The sequence below is a fragment of the Dasypus novemcinctus genome, chromosome X (assembly GCF_030445035.2).
Source record: "Dasypus novemcinctus isolate mDasNov1 chromosome X, mDasNov1.1.hap2, whole genome shotgun sequence".
Classification (NCBI taxonomy): Eukaryota; Metazoa; Chordata; class Mammalia; order Cingulata; family Dasypodidae; genus Dasypus; species Dasypus novemcinctus.
The window spans coordinates 17,574,979-17,599,197 of NC_080704.1; the positions used below are offsets into that span (position 1 = coordinate 17,574,979).

Sequence of the window (24,219 nt, forward strand, 5' to 3'; positions counted from 1 at the left end):
GGCCATGATAAGCATTCCTTCAGAATTAACCAATTCTTTGGCATTTCTGGTATAAACATCAAACATGACTAGTGCTTTCTTTGATCCCTGCCTAGTTTCAATTCATCTCCTGTCCTTGTTAAAATTCATATTTTAACATGAGTATGTTAAGTATGTTAAGGAGTCAGGAAACCATGGTCCAAGGACCACATCAGGAGGCCTGTTTTGTGTAAATAAAGTTTTATTGACACACAGCCGTGCTCATTTGCTTATGGATTGTCTCTGGCTGCTTTCTCACTCCCTTGACAGAGTTGAGTAGTTGCCTAAAATACTTTCTCTCTGATCCTTTTCAGAAAATGTTTGCTGACTCCTATTGTATTAAAAGGTCTATACTGAAATTTAGTAAAGGTAATTAGAAAACAGAAACAATTCTGAAATTGTGACTGTTGATTTTCGGATATTTGTCGACATTCGAGGAATGTCAAACCTGCTTTCAATGACTGTCAGATCGGTCTAGGATACATAATCCAAATTAGCATAATGTTATAGAATATATTAAATATGACTGAGATCGATGCCATGCTTGTGTTTGTCCATAAATGTCATTTGATTTTGAACATGGAAAAAGGAAAATTTAGTTAGCCATTTATTTTTCTGCATGATTCAATTTTAAAACAGCTATTCCTTTTGTAAAAGTGGCATTGTTTGTTGTAAAAAAAAAATCCAATATACACCAAAAAAGGAAAAAGCACAAAAAGAGCCTGTGGCTGAGTACTTGATGCCATTGTGTGCTGATTGATGTTTGTACCTTGTTGTAAAAATTAGTTCTGATCTCCTGGTATCAAATGAATGATATAAAAATCAGTCTCCTTACTCAATAATTACAGATTGTTTTTGACCCCTGGAATCACATTACCCTGCTTGATTACTGACCTTCTGCACCGGAACTTGGCTCCAGATATTTTCTGGCAGTTTCCAAAAACTAAATCTATTCTTAAATAATTTAACTCCATTTTCCAAAGAGGAATGCCACAGATATTTTGAGCAATGAAATAAGCGTGCAATTTCCCAAGAGATAATTGTAAAAGGAACAACACTTTTGGATGGTTCCTTTAGAATATTTTTCTTAAAAAAAAAAAAAGCAGCCCACACAACATGTAAGATCATTATAAACATTTTACCTAAAATCTATAGCCCTGGAAGTCAAAGAAGTTCTGAAGTTAGTATTTCAGTTAAGTCTTCCTTCTTACATATTGCCAGTTGGCCCAGGTTTCGAGCATGGGCTGTTGTTGAAATTCCCTGGCCGTGGCCAGTGTGGCAACCCGATGACCTTCATTTAGCGAGCACTTTGATTGTCACCCATGCTCTTTTAAATGCTCTACCTGTTTTATACGATTTAATCCTATGATTCAATATTCTATGAGAAGCAAGTATCCCCATTTCATAGACTGGGAACCCGAGGCTGAGAGGGTTTAAGAATCTTGCCCAGCCTGTAAGTGGCAGGCCCGGGACTCAACACCACATCTCCCAGTGACTCCCGATGGCACCTCTAGACCACCATGGCCAGAACTGGGGTTCATAATGTAGGAAGCCCGATGCCCTCAAACTGAAGACCGAAACGCTGGGGCGGGGGGAGGGAAGCCAGAGGCTTTTCTCAAATCTTCAAGAGGCACGTGACCCTTCACTGACAATGATTTTTTTCTTTAAAATTCCCCAAGAGGCAATATACTAGTGCAGGGAAAATTGTTGCACGCCACTACCAAGCGAGAGAAAAAGAACGGGCAAGGATGTCAGTCAGTCCTAAGGCTTGAGGCCGGGCCTCACCACATGGGGACTGTCACTGCTGAGACTGAAGGAGGCCCAAGCCACCTCCCTGGAACAGCCCCGGGATCTCGGCCCTAAATGGCTCCCCCTGCAGCTGCTCTTGCCATTGACGTGTCCACCTGGCAAGAAGAGGCTTCCGGGACTCAGGGAATGTGGGGAAGAGACCCTGGGCTCCAGAAGGGCTGGCACGGGCCCACCTCGATGGCCTGCCCTTTTCCCTCAGGCCCTATTTCCCAGGGAGCCCTCGCTCTGACCCCGAGCCTTCCTGAACAGCTACGGGAGGCCTGTCCCTGTCCCACCGCCCGTGTACCTGCTGACGTCGGCTCTCTGTCTCTCTTACTTGCCATGCAGGGATCCTGATGTGGGAGGTGTTCAGCCTGGGGAAGCAGCCCTATGACCTGTATGACAACTCCCAGGTGGTTGTGAAGGTCTCCCAGGGCCACAGGCTCTACCGGCCCCAGCTGGCATCCGATACCATCTACCAGGTCATGTACAGCTGCTGGCATGAGGCAAGTGCGTCACGCGGGTGAGCTGGAGGGGGCCCGGACGCATCCACGGTGGTCGCCACTTCACCCCCGAAGCAAAGCTCTTTTTGAGGGGAGTCACCTGCTACAGAGCAGGCGCAAATGGCCCTGGAATGCTGCCCTCGAGTGTTCATAATCCAAAACAAGCAATGTGGGGGCTAACAACTTAACGGTCAACCTATGTCCCACTCTGCTGTAAGAATTTCATAAATACTAACTCATTTATTCATCAGGAAACACACTATGAGGTAGGTACTATTGTTATCATCACTAAAACTTACACCAGAGAAAATGGAAGTCCAGAGAGGTTAAGTGACTTGCCCAAGTTCACACAGCTGTAAGTGGCAGGGCTGCCATTCAAACGCAGGTGGCCAGCACTGGAGTCTGTTTTCTTAACCACTATCTCCAACTAGAACATGTGTGACAGAGAATATATAAGCATGTGTAGAAGCCACATAATGAAGACCAGCCCATCCTCTCTCCCCATTCCTTCCAAACAATGACTGAAAACAGTTCATGCAGGTTATCTGAGGGGAGGACATGGATCTGAAATTGCCAGGGACACATTGCAAAGCAACTACTATATTTGTAGTATTAATTAATGGGAGATGTTGAAGAAGTACGAGGATCCTTCTCCACCATCATTGATTTCAGTCTTACATGCGTGCACGCGTGCACACACACACACGCACACACACGCACACGCACACACTGTGGGACTGAGAACACCACGCAGCTTGCAATTATGTGCCAAGTGAGAAACATAGACGAGTAGAGGAAGAGCTCAGGGGAGAAGGAGATCAGCTTTCAGAATGCACCGGACCCTGAGCCGGATCTGGAAATCTCTGCAGAATGTCCAGAGGCTTTGTGAGGGGAGAGTTTGTCAAAGGGTGTCTAGGTGAGAATGGCACAAGCGAAGGTGTGGAGGCAGGGATGAGCATGATATGCTTGCCTGGAGCTGTTGTTGGAAGGATTAGAATTACGGTTGGAAGAATAGGTCTGGCCCAGATTCTTCAGGCTGAATGACAAGGAGAGGAGTGCAAGTTTTGTGTTTTGGTTTTTTGTTTTATAGGCAATGGGGAGCCATTGGTGGCTTTTGAGCAGAGCCGTGATAAAAGGAGGCTTTTAAGAACCCTAATCTGAGAGCCCATAGCACATAACCATTATAATATATTGATTATATGGTACTGCCTGATGGAGAAAAGTACCTAATGCTGCATTCATTCATTCATTCACTAGTAAAAAGCAAAGTGGTATAGTGGTTAAGCATGAGAACTCGAGCCAGACTGCCTGGGTTGACTCCTGCCTTGATCACTTACTAGCTGTGTGACCTGGTACAAGCCTTCCAACATCTCTGTGTGTCGCTGTAAAAGAGAGTGGATTGAATGAGCCCATATATATAAAGTACTTAAAACGATGCCTGGCACACAGTAAGCACTTCGTATGTTTGTTGTTATATATTCATGGAGCCCCTGTGCACCAGGCACTATGCTTAAGGCTAGGAATGCACTGGTGAACACTACTTAAATGGTTCCTGACCTCATGGCTTGGAGCCTCGAATCGAGAGTTGCTGTATGCATCACGTGGCAACATTTAATCCTTTAGCCTTGAATTATGGCCTGAAAGATAGATGCTTCATTCCTGTCCTTTGGAGCCATGTTCTTTAAGTATTTCCTTGCTTTCTGAAATATGCCAGGTTCACCTTGGAACTTCCCTGCTCCAGACCTGGAATCAGTCATCTCTCCAGGGACCAGGGAATTTAGTAGGGTTCTAGACTCCAGATGTATCCATGGTTACTGGGGTATCATTTCTCTAAGGCTTTTCCTCCATCCTCCAACATACCACCAACAAATCTGAGTAAAGTTCAAGCGCTCTTTAGAGTTATTCTGTCTTTCAGATACATCTCATTAGAGGTGTACAATCAGGGACTATATTCAAAGGTTAATTGAATTGTTTCTTTTCTCATATGGTTATGTTATTTATATGATATATGTGATTATTTGTTCACATCATATTCAAACTTGGGTTTGCTTTTTTTTTGGTCCTCTGTCATTTAATTTTTTGATACATATCATATTTACCCTACTCAAAAGTCAAAGGCAAATCAGGTTAGTTTGGAGAAGCCTCACTCCCATTACCATCCTCTGCACCCCATTCACAATGTTCATGAGACTCTGGTTTACCCTTTTTGTGCAAAAATGAGTGTGTTTCCCTTTCTTCATACAAAATAGTAGCATATGAATTCCCCCCCCCCATATGTGCTGCACCACTAGCAATGGAGCAGAGGGTGTTTCCACAACTTCACCAATAGAATGCACTGTCAGACTTTCAAATTTTTGCCAATCTGATTGATGAAAAGCAACATTTCAGTATGGCTTTAGTCTGTACTTCTTTCCTGATGAGTGAGGTTTGAGCATCTTTTTGTATTTTTAAGGTTCATTTACATATCTTCCTGAGAACTATCTGTCATGTCTTTTCTCTCTTTTCTATCAGGTATTCGTCTCCCACCCCCACTCCTCCATTTTAAAGAACACTTTGTAAATCGAGGCGATTCATGATTTCGCTGTATAGAACATAAATATAAGTTGCAAATTTTTTTCCCAGTTTGTCACTTGTCTTTTGATTTAGTTTAGGTTTTTTGCCATGCAAACTTTTTAAAAAACCTAGTTGAATATACCATATTTGCTTTTATTGCTTCTTGATTTTGAGTCATAGCTAGAAAGGCTTTCCCAAACCCTGATTATAACTGAATTCACCCAGATTTGCTTTAGTACTTTATGGTTTCATTGTTGTACATTCACGTCTCTGATATAGTTAGTGTTTGTTTTGGTATATAGTATGGATCCAAAGATGTCTTTTTCTAAATGGCTATCCAGTTCTTGCAGCACCATTTATATTAAAAGATCATCTTAGCCCCCAGGGATAAAATACCATCTATTTTTTTACTTCTTTTTATAATTTATTTTTACTTATAAACACTCCATCCCACCAAGCAAAATAAAATACCATGTTAATGGTTGTGAGACACTACCCTACAAGTTTATTACATTTCCATATGTATTTGGCTTTATTTCTGGGCTTTCTCTTCTGTTCTTTGGTCTGTCTATTCGTGTGCTAGCACCACACTGTTTTAATTATAGCGACTTTATAAGATGCTTTATTATTAGGTAAGCTAGCACCCCTTCCCTCATTGCCCATCTTTCTTCATAGTTTTTTGATGAAATGAATGATTTTTGAATATTTTTAACCTATGAACCAGAAAATCAATTTATTTAGCTTGAAACACATTTGTTCATACTTTTGAGAAGATTGTATTTGGTTTGTAGTTTAAGTTGGAAAAATTGATGTCTTTATGATGTTGATTAGTCCTATTCTAGAACAAACGTTTTTCTATGTGTTCAAGTCTGCATTTGTATTTTTCTGCAGTATTTTAAAGGTTTTCTCATTTTTGGTACATTTTTGCTGAGTATTTTATTTTGGTTATTGTTGCTAATGTAAATGGGGTTTTCTCTATTTTGTCTTCTAATTAATTATTGTAGGTATACATGAAGGCTGTTGATTTTGTATGTTAATTTTATATACAGCTCTCCTGGTGAATTCCTTTATTGTTTGGGTTAATTCTATGGTGGATTCTCTTGAGTTTCCCACATATATGTAATTATATCCCATGCAAATGAAGGCACTTTTTCTTTATCTTTCTCAACTCTTGAGGCCTTAATTGTTTTCTCTTTCTGGTTGCATTGGCTAATACCTCCAACCTAATATTAAAAGGCAGTGGGAAAGGACAGGTAGTATATGACTCCCCTTATATGAAATAACTACAATGTGCAAATTCATAGAGATAGATAATAGAGTACAGGTTACCATGGGTGAGGGCGGGGTGAAGGAATGGGGAATTAATGCAGAATGGGTGCAGGGTCTCTGTTAGGGGTGATGTGAAAGTTTTGGTAATGGTAGCTCACCACTGTGATGTGTATTGTCTGCTTGGGAGTGGTGAGATAGGAAATTTTATGTTGTATATAAGCTACCAATATTTTTAAAAAGAGAGAGACTAAAGAAACAATGACAGTTAAATGTACTCCATGATCCTGGACTGCATCTAATAATGAAGAAGAAAATGCCCAAAAGGATATCGTTGGGACAATTGAAAAAAATTGGAATATACACTGTATGCTTTATAGAAATGTTAAATCTCTTGAACTTGATAAATTGTACTTAATGTGGGTCCATAAGTGAATATCTTGTTCTTAGGAAATATACCTGGAAGTATTAAGTGGTAAAGAAGCATGATATATACAACCTACTCTACAAGATAAGTTAGATAGATGATATGGATAGATAGATGACTGATAGATACAACAAATGTGGCAAAATGTTAAAAGTTAGTAAATCTGGACATCTGGGTAGGGGGTATATTGGAGTTCTCTATATTATTTTTGCAACTTTCCTCTAAGTTTTAAACTATTTCAAAATAAAAAGTTTAAAAGGCTTTGGGGGGGCAGGGAGAAAGTGTTGGAGAGAGCAGCCATCTTTGTCTTGTTCTTGACCTTAAATGAAGTTCTGGAATGGTTTCACATTTAGGACTGAGGTATAAACATTCTCTGCATTTTATTTTCCAATTGTAACTTTCATAAACTAGAACACTGGGTTTTTCTTTTTATCTAGCTTCCAGAAAAACGGCCCACATTTCAACAACTCCTATCTTCCATTGAACCACTTCGGGAAAAAGACAAGACTTGAAGAAGAAATTAGGAGAACTGATGAGAATGGATATAAGTGTTGGCAAACATTTTCATTCTTTTGAAGGAAAGTAGCAAGGTTCAGACAATGTAATTTAGCTAGTTCTTTCTTAATGGTGTTCGGTGTGCTGTTTGTTATATTATCTAGAAACGAACAAGGTAGCAAACAAAAGGTTTCCTTGAATTTTAGGTCAAATTCGTGATTTTGGTTTTGCTGTTCTTAATCTAACACTTCCCAGCCTAGAGCAGAAGCATATTTTCTGACTGCAATATAAAGAGTGTGATGCATGTACAAACCCTGAACAGAACTGAAAAGGAATTTGTTGAAAATGTGTTCTTTTCATTATATTGTCCCTGTCATGATAATTAAATATGCTATTAACAAGTACAGAAATGTGGGCATCTGCCTTTGCTTCAATGCTCTCAAATTTTGGCATGCATGAGACTGAAATGGAGAGTTTATTAAAACACAGATTCCTCGGAACCACCCCAGAAATCCTGGTCGAGCAGGTGTGAGTGCAGCCTGAGGATCTGTATTTTTAACCAACTCCCATATGTCGCTGATGCAGCCATGCTAACATGCCCTAGATGACCTCGTTATGCAAGGGGCACATTGTTGGGTGGTCCATAATTCAAACCAAATGGCACAGTCCTCTTCTGATATCCAGATTCGAGTAATGCCTTTATATGTCAGCACGTACACAAATATAAAACTGAAGTTAGTATTATAAAATAATATATGAAATACCTACCACATAGAGCACATTTTAAAGAGGTGCTAAGGTACAATTTGATGTCTTTCTCCTTAATCTTAACCACTCATCAAGCTTGACTTAGTCATTATAGTCTTAGTCCTAGATTTATTAGAGTTTTGCTAATAATTTTAAATCCTTGAGTGTTGGACTCTGGACTTCTGGCTAGTTTGATAACTGAAGTTTCCACTTCAGTCTTCCATCTTGATGCCAAGGTACAGAAACACTTTTTCGGTTTCTCATGGCTCTTACCAAAAGGTACTTTGGCTGTAAAACTGTTTCTGGGACTGCCATCCTTCACAGCCTACTGCTGAACTCATGGGTTTTAATCTCATTTAGAATATTTGTCTCTTCTATAATGTCAAGAAGGGAGAGAGAAAACTTATGTGGAGGGTGACACCACAATTAAACCCTGCTACTATTTTCCAGATAGAAGATAATAATGTCCCTAAAGAGACATTCACCCCCTTTTCTCATCTCACTCTATCACCTCCCCCACACACACACACACACACCAGGGATCTCCAATGGTCTCTCTTGGTTATTGGTTCCTTGACATTTAAAGGAGGATTCCTTTATTTTCGGCAGAGAGTTGACGTTTGAAAACAATCTCCTATTTCTTTACAGAGGTACATGAATATTAACATATAATGAAATGTAACTCTTAAAATATCCACGAGAGCATTATTCCATGGCACTTATTTAGTACTTACTACGTGTGCACCAAGTTCTTTCCTACCCATGGGAAGAGAAGGCCCAAATGACACCAAGCCTCCTCCGCCCCGAGCCCGCAGTCTGAGGTCTTTGTTGGTCCTTGTCCACCAGGGACCTTCACCCACTTATAGAACAGAAGGATTTCTCAGGCCCACGCCAGGGCTTTATGGGCTCTGTCTTGAAAATTGCTTTCCTTTCTTCCCTTCCTTCTTTTTGTATATTCAAGCTTTATAAAATGATCCTCTGTGTAACAAAAGCAACACATGCTTGTTGCAACAAAAAATCAAACAATACAGGGAAGCAGATGTGGCTCAAGCAATTGGGCTCCCATCTACCATATAGGAGGTCCAGGGTTTGATGCCCAGGACCTCCTGGTAAAGGCAAGCTGGCCCATGTGGTGAGCTGGCTCACACAGAGTGCTGGCCCATGCAGAGTGCTGCCCCATGCAGGAGTGCTGCCCCATGCAGGAGTGCTGACCCACGCGGAGACCTGGCCCACACGGAGAGCTGGCATAGCAAGATGATACAAAAAAAAAAAAAAAGAGACACAGAGGAGAGATAATAAGAGACACAGCAGATCAGGGAGCTGAGGTGGTGCAAGAGAATGATCACCTCTCTCCCACTCTGGAAGTCCCAGGATTGTTCCTGGAGCCGCCTAATGAGAATACAAGCAGACACAGAAGAACACACAGTGAATGCACACAAAGAGCAGACAATGGAGGGAGGGGGGAGAAATAAATAAATCTTTTTTTAAAAAATCAAACAATACAGAACTGTCTAATATGAAAAGTGGACAAGGCCTGGCTTAGAAGCCTGGCTCTAAAAATCAAGGCAAGAAAGAATTTAAGGTCCTGGCAGAGGTTTATCAGAATAAGTCCAGTGATGCTGGAAGAAGCCAAGTAAAGGAACTATAACTGTACTATTTAATAAAAGCATTCTTGTTTTTTGAAAGCTGTTCAACTGTGTTTAGTGGGGGATGTCCAGCATTTATCATTTTAAACCAGGGATAGCCTACACTCTCTTGTGAGTGAAGAAAAAGGCAGACTGGCAAGAAATTTTCCCAAAGGGCAAGTTGGAGGGCATGCTCAGATAAAGCATTTTCTAGGGGAAATCTTACAGATACTTCCTGGGCTTACTGACCTTTTCCTGATCTGCCAAAAGTCATACAGAAAGTCAAGAGGATCTGGGCAAAAGTCCCATCATACCTACTTGAGTTCATTAAGAGGAAGACTCCAACAGAGTACATTTACAGAGTTGAGATTATTGGTTTTGATTCCAACTCAGGAAGAGTGATTGGCCCTCAGGCCTCATCTTTACCTAAATTGGGGGCAAAATCTCAAATGAAGGAGAATAATTCACCAAGAGACACCAGCAGGGAGGAGGAAGCACCTGCCCCCTTCTGGCCTAATTGCCTCTCTTCTCATCTTCCCATCCTGCTAAGAAAGAATTCAATGCCCAGGAAGGAAACACTCAGCGACCGGCTTCAGATTCCATAAACAAATGTTTCTCAGGTCACTGAACATCACCCTGGCCCCTTCTTAGTTGTAATTTCATTTCCTCCTCGCTTCCTCATAGCCCGGGGGTCAGCAAACTTGGTTTGTAGAGGGTCAGATAGCTTTGCTGGCCATATGGTCTCCACTGCAACTACTCTGCATTGCCATTGTGCTGCAAAAGCAACCAGGGAGAGCATGCAAATGAATGGGCCTGGCTTTATTTATGGCACTGAAATCTGAATTTCACATAATGTTCACAAGTCACATTCTACCATCGAAAAACGTAAAAATCACCCTTCACTCACAGGCCATACAAAGACAGACAGTGGGCAGGATTTGGACTGTAGGACCTAGTTTGCAGACCCCTGTCTTAGGCTAGGTGCAGAGCCCTCCTTGGAGGGTCTCCTCTCCCAGGATGTTACTACACAGCAGAAGGACCACATGCTTTGTCTGGAGATGCATACTGTATTAGTCAGTCAAAGGGGTACTGATGCAAAATACCAGAAACTGGTTGGTTTTTTTTTTCTTTTTCCTAAAACTACATTATTTTGGGGGGTTTTTTTGTCTTTATTTTTTTAATGTTACATTTAAAAAAATGAGGTCCCCATATACCCCCCACCCCCCTCACCCCACTCCTGCCCCCATAACAACATCCTCCTCCATCATCATGAGACATTCATTGCATTTGGTGAATACATCTCTGAGCACAGCTGCACCTCATAGTCAATGGTCCACATCATAGCCCACACTCTCCCACAGTCCACCCAGTGGGCCACGGGAGGACATACAATGTCCGGTAACTTTTCCTGCAGCACCACCCAGGACAACTCTAAGTCCCAAAAATGCCTCCACATCTTATTTCTTCCTCCCACTCCCTACCCCCAGCAGCCACCATGGCCACTTTCTCCACACCAATGCCACATTTTCTTCGATTACTAATCACAATAGTTCATGAATAGAATATCAGTTATAAAGGGTATTTATTTGAGGTAGAAGCTTCCAGATACTAGGCCATAACGCATAAGTTACTTCCCTCACCAAAGTCTTTTTGGAGCAAGATGGCTGCTGACATCTGAGAGGGTTCAGGCTTCCTGGGTTCCTCCCTTCCAGGGTCTTGCTTTTCTCTGCCTTCAAGGTTCCTTTCTTCCTGGGGCTTGCTTCTCTTTCCTCTGTGTGCTGACTTCATGGGGCTCCAACTTAAGACTTCAGCATCAAACTTCAACATCAATACTCCAACATCAAAAACCCTCAACTCTGTCCTTTGCCATGCCTTTTATCTGTGAGTCCCCACCCACCAAGGGGTGGGGCCTCAACGCCCTAATCATAACTCAATCATGCCCAGGTACAGATCAGATTACAAGCATAATCCAATATTTCTTTTTGGAATTCATCAATTATATCAAACTGCCACACATACTTACCTGCTTTTCAATACCAAGTTGAGTTGTTTCCATTATGGAGACCAGTGCTGCTCAAACTCTGATGTGCACACAGATCTGCTGGGGATCTGGTTAAAATGCAGATTCTGAGTCAGCAGGTCTGGGGTGGGGCCTGAGCTCCTGCATTTCTAAGAAGATGCCGATGGCACTGATCTGTGGGCCACACTTCCACCATACTCTGAACTAGGCGGCAGTTCTCAACCCTGATTGTATGTTAGGATGTTGGGGGGAGCTTTGACAAACACCAATGTCCAAGCTCCATCCCAGGCCATCAGAATCCCTGGGGAAGAGACTCGGGCACCCATCCTGGGTCATTTGAGTATTTTTAATGCTTCCTCAGTGATTCCAATCCTAAGGTTAGGATGAGCATCTGACAGAGATGAAATACGCCTATCTTAGGGAAAGCGCACACAAGGAGAGAATGAACATCAGGGTTTCAGGCACGTGAAGATGCTGTGGATCTCTCAGTCAGGCTTTATGATTTAACTGGGTTGCCCCGGACATCATGCACCTGTTTGGTCTAATGGTTCGGTACGCAGAGTCTGGCACCAGACTTTTGGAGTTCAAATCTCCACTCTACCATGTAATGGCTGCATAACCTTGAACCAGCTAAACTCTCAGCCTCAGTTTCCAACCCCCCAGTAAGGTGTAGATAAAGATATTGTCTGTGGCAAAGAGTGTCATGAGTTCAATTGAGTTCTCTTAGATGGGGTTCTTAGACCAAGGCCCCGCTCTGTGTAAGCAGCTGTCATTGTTATATGAACTCTGGGACATGAGGGGGCAAGAACACAGGTTTCTAACTTTCTCAAAAATAGGTCTTAGCACAACTCTTTCTGAACTGATTTTCCCATTGGTTTGTATAATAAAGCCATTTGAAAGGTTGGGATATGTCTCCAGATATTTTGGAGATCAAGGGTGCCAGGCAGTCATCAATGACTTTGTCCACAGAAGTGAAAAGCAGACAGGATCTACATTAATGCCGCATTAATTACACACGAGACCACAGGAGTGAGTAAATCTAGCAAGCATTTATTGAGTGTCTGCTTTGTGCCCAGCACCACTCAGACACTGTGGGTGGATGTAAAGATTTAAGAGATGGGATGTCTGCTTCAGAGGGGAACACTTAGCTGGGATTTACATTCACTCCACAGTTAAGGAACAATGGCAGTGAGTTACCAGCAGGTGTCCTCGGGAGGGTGGGGGGAGGCCCCTGGGGCTGATCGTGTGTTGTCAGGGAAATGTCCGTCCAACCACTGGCAAGTGAGGAGACGAGGTTCCCTAACTTCTCTCCGGATTCTTCTCTCTCCTTTACACCTAGCCCCTGGAGGAGGCGTGCTCCAATTCAAGCGCCATTGTGGACAAATTGCTGTAGTACTTGGATGAAGTTAGCGTGAAGAGAGTGTGTCAGCCTCTACACTTGGATTAAAGCGAGCACTGTGTGCCACTCCCAACTCCTGCAGCCCCGCTGGTCCACAGGCACACCGCCAGACAATCCATCCATCCAGACTCCAGACCGAGTCCGACACTTGCTCCCAAGATAGAGCTTTTTTAAAAATTTCTTCCCATTCTAGCAACTGGACAGATATTTTCATTTCCTTTGTGAACAACCTGTGAAGCCAAAGTCATTCTTTCTCCGTTATTTTCTGAGATAAGCATCCCTTTTAAGGGAACACGAGGGAAATCAAAATCCTGAGACAGAAATAAATACTGAAAGCAATGTACGTGAGGATGTGCTCTCCTCAGCCGGGCCCCCTCTGGCTGCGTGGGCATTTTCTGAACATAGTCAGAGTTTTGATAGTTAGTGACATCTTTATAATCCCCTTTGAAATTAACATTTGCATACCATAAAATCACCCCAGTAGGAAATAAGATAGATTTTCTAAAATGAAGTCTGGGCGTCATCATCATTTCGGAATCCTGAATTGTCTTCTCCTTTACTCACGTCCACGGAGGCGTATGGATTTTCTTCACCAACTGCTTTATCTTTCCTGTTGAATAAAGCAAAGTCACCTTGTGCAGTATTGCTAGAGTGACCACTGCCTCCCTCAGCTTCGCTGGGCCCCAGGGATCTTTTACGGCTCAGCATCATTAGAAGCTGGTGCACCTGTTTGTGTTTCCATCCCTTCTTAGTGGGCTAGGAACTCCTGGGGTACAAGGATGGCGCAAGAGTCATTTCTTTAGCACCCAGGGCTGGGTGGCATAATGGCCTGCAGAGCAGAGGAGGCAGGCTAGGGATGTGGGCTCTGGTGTCAGAGAGAGGACGCCTCTGTGCCTCTGCTTGCCTAATTAGAAAATGATGGCAATTATGAAACGTGCCAGTAGTCACCTACAGTACCTGGCCTATAATGCTAAATAAGTGTTAGCTGGTATCACTCTTTTTGGAACTTCAGTGGACATTTAACCAGTGGCCTCATATGAAAGTGTTTCGCTACTAGAGGGTAAAGATTGGGGCAGGAGAGCTTCATAGCACAACAACCAGCTTTGGAAACTGGGGTGTCCATCTCAACCTTTACTGACCAGCTGTGTGACCTTGAGCAAGTTCCTCAGCCTCTCTGAGCCTCTGTTATTATGTGAAGACTACCATCATACGTTTGCTGAAAATATCCACGCATATAATTAATGCGTATCATCATACATTTGCTGAAAATATCCACGCATGAAAGCACTAAGAAGGGCAGCGGTTTTACTTTTCTGTGTAACTTCTATTAGCAACCTCCCCAATAATTTATTGCATGACTTAGCTTTGTGCATATTTTTATCATGCAAGCTTTTACAACACAGAGGAAGTACTTCTCAAGTTGTAATGTGCATCCAAATCACCTGTGGGTCTTTCTAAAATGCAGGCTCTGATTCAGTAGGTCTGGGGTGGAGGCCTACATTCTGCAGCTCTCGCGAGCTCCCAGGTGATAATGCTGCTGGTCCAAGAAGCACACTTTGATACAGATGTAAAGTACGTAGATCCAGAAAATTAGGTGAGGAGTAATAATAGAAAGATGGAGCAAACGAAGCACCTTGGACTAAGACCTCTATTTCAAGGTCACCAGCTTGACCTTCTCAATTGGCAGCAGCAAATATCAGGAATGCTCCCTTTATCTTCCTGTTTTTATTACATATGGAACTCAAAGGACTTTTTATACTGGCTGGAATCCATTTCAGTTCTGTGCGTCTCGGTTCTGTTTTCTAGAAGTTCCCCCTGTCGGGAAGCTTATGGTGAATCTTGACTCTGGAAGAAGGGCGGGTGATATGTTTTTGTGCCAGAGCTTACACCTAAAGTTCCCACCACTTGATACTGTTTATGTGTCCTGCGCTCACCAGAAGCTGAGGAGGAGCCCTCCCTAACTGAGTGAGCCCATCTCGGTCCTCAAGCTACCTCCCCTAGAGGCAAGGGCTTAGAGGCTCCCATGCATGGCGTCCAGGAGACGTCTGAAGGAGCCCTGGGCAACCACAAGTGGGGCTATGAGATGAGAGGAGTGGGTGAGGGGTGAGGTAGCAAACGGGCCGTCTCTAGCAAGGGTTCTGGGAGAGGCACAAGGCACTTGGGCCTAATGTTAGAGGAAGCAGAGCACTTCATTGGTTAGTTCTTATCTCTTATCATTCATCTTAGGAAATATGGATTCATTTAAAGTAGCTGGTTGTGCCCTTTTCTGTCTCACTCCCATTCCCATTATTTATTCTCTCTTATTCATCCAAAGATAATTCCTTGTGAGAGAAGAAGTACCCAAAACATTAAAATGAATACATCAATTTTGCCAGAGCAGCCAATAACAGAAGACTGTTATTCCAAGTAATAAGTAACAACCAGAAAAGGGCAATCTATTTTGGCACAATGTTGCCAATAAAGAAAAAACACAGTGCCACTTGTCACCAGTCAGCTCCATGAAGAGCATCAGGTTTGATGGCTTTCTGTGTTAAGGAGCCCGGGGAGGGGGGCTGAGTGACAGGAAGTTTCATACATTTTTGCTGATATGAGTATAAATTGGTATAGCCTCTAATGAGGGCAGTTTGGAAATATTCATCAAAACTGAAAATGCGCATACCCTTTGACTCAGCTTTCCCACAACTAGGATTGATCTTACAGATATTTGTACACACAGGAAATTACCTGTACCAAGCTATTGCAACTTTTTTTGTAATTGCAAACATTTGGAAATGACCTAAAAATCCCTCAATAGGGGACTGCTTAGCTAAATTAGGAACCACCCATAAAATGGGAAACTATGTTGTCAAAAAAGAAGAGGGAAGTTCTTTGTGCAACTAATAAGGAAAGACCTCTAAAAATATTAAGTGGGGGAGTAAAAGAATATATAGAACATTGTATATAGTCTGCCAACACGTATATTAAAAGCTGGTCATTTTGATTGGTGTTGGGAAGGGAAGTTAGAGGCATAGGGTGACAGGTTCTTTACACATCCTTTTGCAATTAAAAAAATTTTAACATAGGAATATATTGCCTATTGATACTTAATTTGTAAAATGAAACTACTCACGGGAACTAAAGGTCTCTATGGTGAAGGAACTTGAGCAAAACAGACTAGTACACGTAGAGGTTCAATCAATATGATTAAACAGCCTGCAGTGTGTGTGGGGTTTTTTAGGAGCTATAAAATATGATTAACCCTCATTTCGTAAGCCAACAAAAGTGAAAAATTCTCAAGGTCAGGAAAAATCATCTTGTGACAGGGCAAGACTAGAGATCAGGTTTCTAGTGGTTTATATCCTCAAGGAACTTGGATCTTCAACTCAGGAACAAATGAGAGCCAACAAAATAACCAAATGAAATAATAATCATAGTTTTAAAAATAACAAATAAAATATAAAAAATTAAAAATTTTGAAATAATGTAAAAAAATTTTAGACATTGTGTCTTTCATCACTGTAGGATCTGTTGTCTTGTATGTACAGTGACTTTTTTCCATTTTTAGAGAGGTTTTGGATCACAGAAGGGTCGCAACTGTGGCAGGGGAGGATCGCTGGTGCAAGGTGTCAGTGATGGGGTATGTGTGGGGTATGGTGCACCTAAGGTATATCTCTAAGGCATATGAATATGTTCAAATATTGATGGGGCATTGTCTCAGTGGGTGGATACCCACAAAATAACCAAAAGAATATTGAATTCCCATCCTGAGGAGTCCTGCTACATTCTCTAATAGGATGGCAAGAATCCCCTGAGTACAAGGGCAGTTCCTGGTGAGGGAAGACAAACTATTATGTGAGGCCCTTGATATTGATTATTGTACTTATGAAACTTGTTCTTCTGAAATTGACATTTAGCCTAGTAGTATATACTTCCTAAGAATTACCTCCTGAAAGCTTTCTTGTTGCTCAAATGTGACCTCTCTCTAAGCCAAACTCAGCATATAAATGTACTAACCTTCTCCTCTGTGTAGGGCATGACTCCCGGAGATGAGCCTCCCTGGTGCCAAGGGATTATTACCAAGTGCCAACTAGCAATGCATCTGGAAAAAGACCTTGACCAAAAGGGGGAAATGCTAAATACAAATGAGTTTTTATGGCTAAGAGATTTCAAAGTGAGTCGGGAGGTCATTCCAGAGGTTATGCTTCTGCAAATCAGCAGGATCTCATTGCCTGCCACAGTAAACAGTGCCTCTAATAGTGGGGCTCCTGACAGCTCTAGAGACATCCAGAAACTATAAGCAGGGCAGACAATCTCAGGAATTCAGCACCATGTCAGTGAGCCTTACTTGGAATTGATGTTCCCCAGTGTAAGCGACAGTTAGACTTATTTATAGGTTCCCTACACATGGCTCTTCTGCCCTCTTTATTTGAACCTATAATTAGCACTATACTTGTTAAATATATGTCCCAGAGACTTAAATCTTTGCCTGTCCATGTGCCAGTTGAGCCCTGAATTTCAGCAGAGTTGCAGCACCTATTCTCTAGTTCATGGGACTCACCCAGAACAACTAACAAGGAGATGATAATGGACAATGCCCATCCCAAGGAACAGAGAGTGCCTGCCACTGCAAGCAAGACAGCTCCATCCATCTTCCCCACGGGATCTAAGACCTGTCTCAAGTAGAAACAGAGTGGGCCTCACCATCCCCAAATCCTCAAGATTGGGGAATGAACAAAAGTAGACTTATTATTATTCTATTCTAGACTTATTCTAGCAATGAAAGAAATTGTATCATTGATATAAAGGCAGTGGCCACTGGAGATTCTGATGGGAGGGAGAGGGAATAATAGGAGTAATACGGGAGCATTTTTGGGACATTGGAGTTGTCCTCCATGAAACTGCAATGACAGATACAGGTCACTATATATTTTGTTATAACCTACAAAATTGTCTGGGACAGAGTGTAAACTATAATGTAAACTATAGTCCACAGTTAGCAGCAATGCTTCAATATGTGTTCATCACTTGTAACAAATGTATCACACTAATGAAGGATGTTGTTAATGGGGGAAAGTGTGGGAGGGGGGTGGGTGGGGCATATGGGAATCCCCTATATTTTTTATGTAATATTTGTGCAATTTAAAGCTTTTTTAAATATAGAAAAAAAATTTTTTTAAAGAATAAATGACAGCGTGCCTGGTCCATGAACTTGGGAATGATGCCAAGTCCGGGGCTACTTGAGGAGAAATGAAGGGGCCCAAAGGGCAGCAGTTTGGAGCAGATCAGAGTTCATTCTTTGATTTCACAGTTCAGACCCATGGCCAATGCAGTCCATAGGGTCACTCCTAGACCGAGGCAGACTTAGCAGTGAGCACAAGCCCCTGAGTCGCCCTCCCCCTGGTGAATCTGCAGCACCTCTGGGGAGGCAGTGATGATGCTGTGGCCAGGATGGAGTTGACTAAGGCACCTGTGGCTGGACATCTACTGCATGGTAGGGCTGGTTAGGGAGGTGAAGTGCTGGTGGACATTGGGCAAATTTCAGATAATTAGATGCAAAATTGTCCAACTAAGGAGCTAACCTATCCCACCTACCACTGATTGCAAATTTCCAGGTTGTGTTCCTTAAACCTCTCTGTCTTCAGATAGGGTCTGGGAAAGGCCACTTACTTCCTGCGCTCTCTGATCCCGGTGAAGATCAGCAGGACAATGCCAGTCACTACCAGGCCCATCACCACTCCAAAAACAATCAGCCATGTGGTGACAGGTGGCTGGTACGGAGGTCTCAGCGTCGGCTGAATCCCCACAAACTCCAGGCTGTTGTCATCCAGGCCGAAAACATCATTGATACGGCCCCGGGACCTCCTAGTCACAAAAGGAAAACACAGCAAAAGGGACACTTCAGCAAAAGAAAACTGTGCCCGGTGATTTACCCCTGATGTCTACGATGACTTTATCTCAAAGAATGGAAAAGCACCTTTGGCTACACCTCTTTCTAAAAATGCATCTGGCCTCTAGTCAAGTCTCTGTTGAAGTATTTTCCAAATAAAAGACAAGGCATTTGGAGGCTACACTGGGGTGGGGGGAACACAAGAAAGGGACCTTTACCAATTTCACCAGCACTGGCGTGGGACATATACTGAATTGTGTAGTAGCAAAAAGGATGATGATTATTAAAAACACACACCACCCACAGAATGAGATGGAGGAGAACGTTCTGGGTTGAAGACCAAAGTGCCTGGCATCCTGTTGTTCTTGGGTACAGAGCAGATCGGGCAGTCTGAGTTTACCCAGAGGGGGAAGGAGTTGAAATTAGCATCAGCCATGTAACCCCTGGCAACCTCAGCCTGAAAGTGCTCCAAAGGCAATCTAGAAACCGGAAGTGTGAAGTCCCCTCCCGCTTGCAGCTGGGGAGTCAGGGACCTCAGCAGGCACTTTTCCCTCTGGCAGACTCCAGTCTCTTGGAGGCAGTCAGGGAGTTGCTGGGGATGGCTGGGTGGTTCTCCCCACCGAGTCAGATTTGCTAGGCACACCCTGCCCAGCAGGTCTTAGATCTGTTTCCAAGTGAACAGGGTTCCCTGAGGTAGCTCGCGAGGGCCACCTAGTGTGCTGCCCCATTACAGCAGGCATGTTAATCCTTTCGTAATGTCAAGAGGAACCACCTATGAGGTCGATCCATCCTTTACTCCTGCTGTCAATCAGGAAAATGTTTCTTCTAACCACTCCCTGCCCGTAGCAAATGGCTCTCCTAGCGTGGAGGGTAAGCGATGTCTAAGGAACCCTATGACTGCCTTCCTGGTTCCCAGCTTGGGTGAGGTCCGTGAATCCTAACCAAGGTCCCGGCAAGGCCTGCCCTGGCTCTTTCCGCCCTCACCATTTTCCGTGCATGCTGGCCAGACTTCCTTCCCTTCGCCCAAGAGCTGTATCAGGCCGCAAACCTCTGCCCTGTCTGCAGCCGGAAGTGCTGTGGAATTGATGCCACCGGGAAGCAGCTCTCAACCAGTGACTGACGGGAGGTGGCAAAAAAAATACCTCAACTCCCTCGACCCTGCGCTGGGCCAGTGCAGGTGCATGTTCGAGACTGTCTCCCCGAGTTTCCCTAGCAGGATTGAGCTCTAGTTGCCCACAGTAGTAACCTGCTCTCTTCTCCGTCTCCTCTCCACATTTCCCTCCCAGCATTTCTTGGAATCACCTCCCAAATATACTACTTACACTCAAATCCCCTATCTCAAATAAAAGAAATGAAAAAAAAATAATTTTTTTTAAAATCCCCTAAGTCAAGGCCTGCATCTGGGGGATGCCAAATAGAGACATTTCCCTTGTTGTGGGATCCTTCTGGAATTGAGCCACATGATGAGGTGAAACATATAGATAGCTTAGAACAGTGTGGGGTCCACAGGAAGAGCACACAAAATATTAGCCACTGTTGCTGTTGTTGCATTTATTAACCCCTCCCCCCACCCTGAAAGAGTTTGAAAGTAAAATGTCACCTGATGGCCTCTTCAACGTCATTTATAGGAATGATTTCGGCCACATTGTTAGGAGCAGTGACAAAAAAGGTGAAGGAAATTCTCGGCTTCACATCGCTCACCTGCACGTTGTCCTCTCTGTGGAGAAACAAAAGAAACCTGGCAGAGGGGACCCAATCAAGAGAAGGGAGACTGCCCCTGCTGGTGAAGGGGAGATTAGAGAGACGTGGGACACGGCACACAACACACAATGGGGGGGGGGGGCGCACACCTGGAGAATGTAAGAACACAGGGAAACTGCCCAAAGCACGGGAAATCAGTGACCTCCATCGTGATAGGCAGTCCTGGCCCCGTTTTATCTGCTGCCATATTATAAAACAACATCGACACATTTTTTCAGTGATAGAATATTTTCAAAATGAAAGCATCAAGGTAAGAAAACAGAACTCATTGGCGTCCAAAGATGGTGATTTCGGAAAGCAAAAACACAGTGGGCACTGAGGGTTCGATGTGGACAGAAATGCTACATTTACATCTGCCAAGCCTGTCCCCTCCCAGCAAAAAAAAAGTCACATCACATCCACAGGTGAAGTACCGTGTGAGCAATATGCCAAGACTGTGCCATCACAGCTGCCAGCACGAGCCACTTAAAACCTAAGACAGGCCATGTACGTGGCTCAGAGCCTCTGACTGGCGGTCCATCATGCTGAGAAGCCAGCCCAAGTCCTCAACACGGCCTGGCTGGCCCACGGAACGCCCTTCTCCCACCGCCCGCCCCTAGCCCCTGACCACGTCTCCCACTTGTCCTCTCTTACCTCACCCTGCTCCAGCCCCACTCACAGCCTAGCTGTCCCTTCAACCTAGAGACCTCACTCAAAGCCTTGTCACCTGCTAGTCCCTCCCACTGGAACGTCTTTCCTCATTATCTGCACTGCTCCTTCTCTCTCCTGCTTCAGATCTTTGCTCAAAGGGTAATGAGGCCTTTTCTGGCCATTTGGTTAAAATGAATCTCCTTCCTTCCAACACACACATGCCAGCACTCCCCAGCCCTGCCCTGTGGTACTTTTCTCCCTGGCACTTTTCACCATCTAATTCTATGGCATCTCACGTATTTTTTTGTGATTGTCACAGACACACACACTACCTATAGGCTAGAGTGTAAGTTCAAAGAGCAGAGATTTTTGCCTTTTGCTCTAAGTGCTGAGGGCTGGGTGAGCACATTTGGGGGAGAGATAAGGAGACAAAACTGCGTAATTCGGACTCGACAAGGCAAATAAGCCACAATCATTCCCTAAATAGAATAGCCCACATTCCAGGATCTTGAAGTTTAAAAGTTATGAGGAGATTGTCCTTCATTTCACCTGAAGAGAAGTTTAAGCAGAATAGCTCAGATCTAAGAGTAAGAGACGTCCTGGTTGGAGGAATTTGAGAACCCAGCAAATCAACTCACCCGAAAAGAATTGTCTCGTTTTTGACTCTTGAAAAATATTCTCTCATGGCATATGCAACAGTTGACTTGAACAAGTACATTTCGTTGTCACTCCACTCGTACTGCAAATTCAGAAGACACTACTCAGTAGGGACCAAAGAAAACATTCAAAGCCTGATACTCCACCGGATCACAATTTAAGTTATTCTTAAACTTTGCAATATTCTGAAGATTCCTTCTCTTCGTTGGCCATAATTCTCGGACTTACGTGTACATCAGCATCAGCTGGAGGGCTTGTGAGAACAATGCATACTGCATCTTGCCTTCAGAGTTTCTGATTCTAAAAGTGTGGGCAAGACCCAAGAATATGCATCTCTAACAAGCTTCTAGGTGATGCCCCCGCTTGCTAGTCAGGCCACCACATTTTAGGAACCACTGGGTTCAGCGATCCTTTTCCTTTGGGTAGGATGTAAACTAAAATAAACACCCTGAGGGCAGGTTTATAGATGGGAGTCAAGCAAGAGTTGAGGATTTTGCTTAAAATGTCTATATATTTTAGTGAACTGTATAGAGACATTTTATACATTGCTTATATGGAGATTTTACCATTTTTATAGAAAGTTCCCAGATGAGTATAAGTCTAAAAGAAAAAGAAAGAAACTTGAGGTCCAAAGGCCACTTTGTAAACAGCAAGGTTATCTGTTCTTTTTTTTAGTGCTAAACAAATGACTTGTTTGTTTGCGTGGTGTATGAAAGATTTGTGATGAGAAAAAAAGCATTCACTCTTTTGTCCAGCAGCTGGCAGTAGAGCTCAATGAATGGCAAAAATTTTGTATGTCTTCTTTACCTTTAAGGAAAAAAACGAACAAGATTTTTCACAGAAGAATTGTTACATTCACTTGGGCTTGGTTTCACCCAGGTTTTGGGGGGAAATTTGCTTTAACAATAATATTACTATTATTACTACTACAATAATAACAATAATCTGGTTACAATTTCCTCATTTTAAAACGTGTTCAAGACTGAGTTCTCATTCCACAGAGCCTGCCTGACTTACTGGTGAATGACACATTGACTAGAGGGATTTTCTTCAAGGGACCTAAAATGTGGACCACTTGACCCTCTCCCTGCCCCCTCCCTTTTCCTTCCCCCCAGTCCCCGAAATGTCACTTTCTTTAGTTGAAGATTTACTTTACTTTAAGATTTCCCTGCTAAGGGAATGACAGATTGTTAGCCATATTTCATATTTCCTTTAGGTCTTACTGACAGGGTGTTTTGTATTCCTTCCTGAGAGCTATCTTTCTTAAGAAGCATAGGCTGGGAACATTGGGGGGGGGGGGGGGCTATGGGATGAAGCAGTGGGGGTTCCACAGGTGAGGCTGCTGAACTAGGAATTTGAGGTGGAGGTGAGGTGATCAAATGAATTCAAAGAATCTGCCCAAAGGTCCCTACTTTCTCCCCTGGTTTAGCTCTGACCATCTTCAACCTGAAACCTCCTCAGATTAGCAGTAAGGAAAGCAAGTAAATTGACCTTTAAAAACCAGACAAAAATCCAACGGCTGGTGAGCCAAACTATGAGTGATCTATTCCCTCTGGGTAGTGTAAAGTCAAAAAAATGAAAACAAAGCGAGTCCTGGTTGAAAAACAAAACATGGAGGGAATATAGTTTTTCAAAGTAATGCCGAAACCCCAGTTGTACTTTGCGACGAAACAGCCAGAACTGGGCAGATATTCAGGCCTTGACATACAGACGTGCTAAAAGTATGGTCCTGGTCTCATCTAAGCAGCATGTTGTTCAGGGAATGGACCTTCAGATATTGCACCATCGGACCTGTGAAGGCCACCAATCCCTTCACTGCATGGGAAGCGACCGTGGGGACAAATGATAAGGAAAAAAAGATAATTAAAAAGGATTCTGAGCTGCTGAAAGTAATTAAAAATTATTAGGCCGAGGAGGAGCTAATAAAAATATGACAGCAAGATTTTAAATAATCCCACAGACAAGTAACGGTTGTTAAGAAATAGGGACTGAACTTTCTGAGTTTTGGGAAGCAGTGCACCTCCATGTTCAGTATTTCTTTCTTAAATGTTCACTTTTGACTATGTCATTTATATTTGGAGATTTTACTTATCTGCAAAAAATACACTGCAACTCCTGCTGAGCCTTGGACAATATTTAACTTCCCAGGACAAGTAAGGGTTATAGATGGGAAGTAGACGTGGCTCAAGCTGTTGAGTGCCTGCCTACCACATGGGAGGTCCCAGGTTCAGTTCCTGGTGCCTCCTAAAGAAGGTAAGCAAGACAGTGAACTGACGTGATGGGATGATGCAGCGAGATGATGCAACAAAGAGACACAGAGAGGAAACACAATGAGAGACACAACAAGCAGGGAGCAGAGGTGGTTCAAGTGATTGGGTCCCTCCCTCCCACATGGGAGGTTCCAGGTTTGGTTTCGGGTGCCTCCTAAAAAAAGAAAAAAAGAATGACGAACAGCGAGTGGAAA

The 24,219-nt window shown here is 43.2% G+C and overlaps 2 protein-coding genes across 4 annotated transcripts in view; one reads left to right on the forward strand and one right to left on the reverse strand.

Annotated features, from left to right (window-relative positions):
- The window catches only part of BMX (BMX non-receptor tyrosine kinase), a 52,191-nt gene extending 44,731 nt beyond the window's left edge, over positions 1-7,460 (forward strand). For all 3 annotated transcript variants that reach the window (XM_058291195.2, XM_058291192.2, XM_058291193.2), the window contains 2 exons: positions 2,155-2,312; positions 6,993-7,460. In XM_058291195.2, coding sequence (XP_058147178.1) covers positions 2,155-2,312; positions 6,993-7,067 — 233 coding nt within the window. In that variant the 3' untranslated portion in view covers positions 7,068-7,460. The remainder of the gene's footprint in view (positions 1-2,154; positions 2,313-6,992) is intronic.
- A 5,012-nt stretch (positions 7,461-12,472) lies between these two features.
- Positions 12,473-24,219, reverse strand: part of ACE2 (angiotensin converting enzyme 2) — a 62,396-nt gene continuing 50,649 nt past the window's right edge. Inside the window, exons 17-20 of the mRNA XM_004449067.5 lie at positions 21,737-21,837; positions 20,308-20,424; positions 18,488-18,682; positions 12,473-13,451 (exon numbers count right to left, since the gene is read on the reverse strand). Of these exons, the coding sequence (XP_004449124.1) occupies positions 13,343-13,451; positions 18,488-18,682; positions 20,308-20,424; positions 21,737-21,837 (522 nt within the window). The 3' untranslated portion in view covers positions 12,473-13,342. The remainder of the gene's footprint in view (positions 13,452-18,487; positions 18,683-20,307; positions 20,425-21,736; positions 21,838-24,219) is intronic.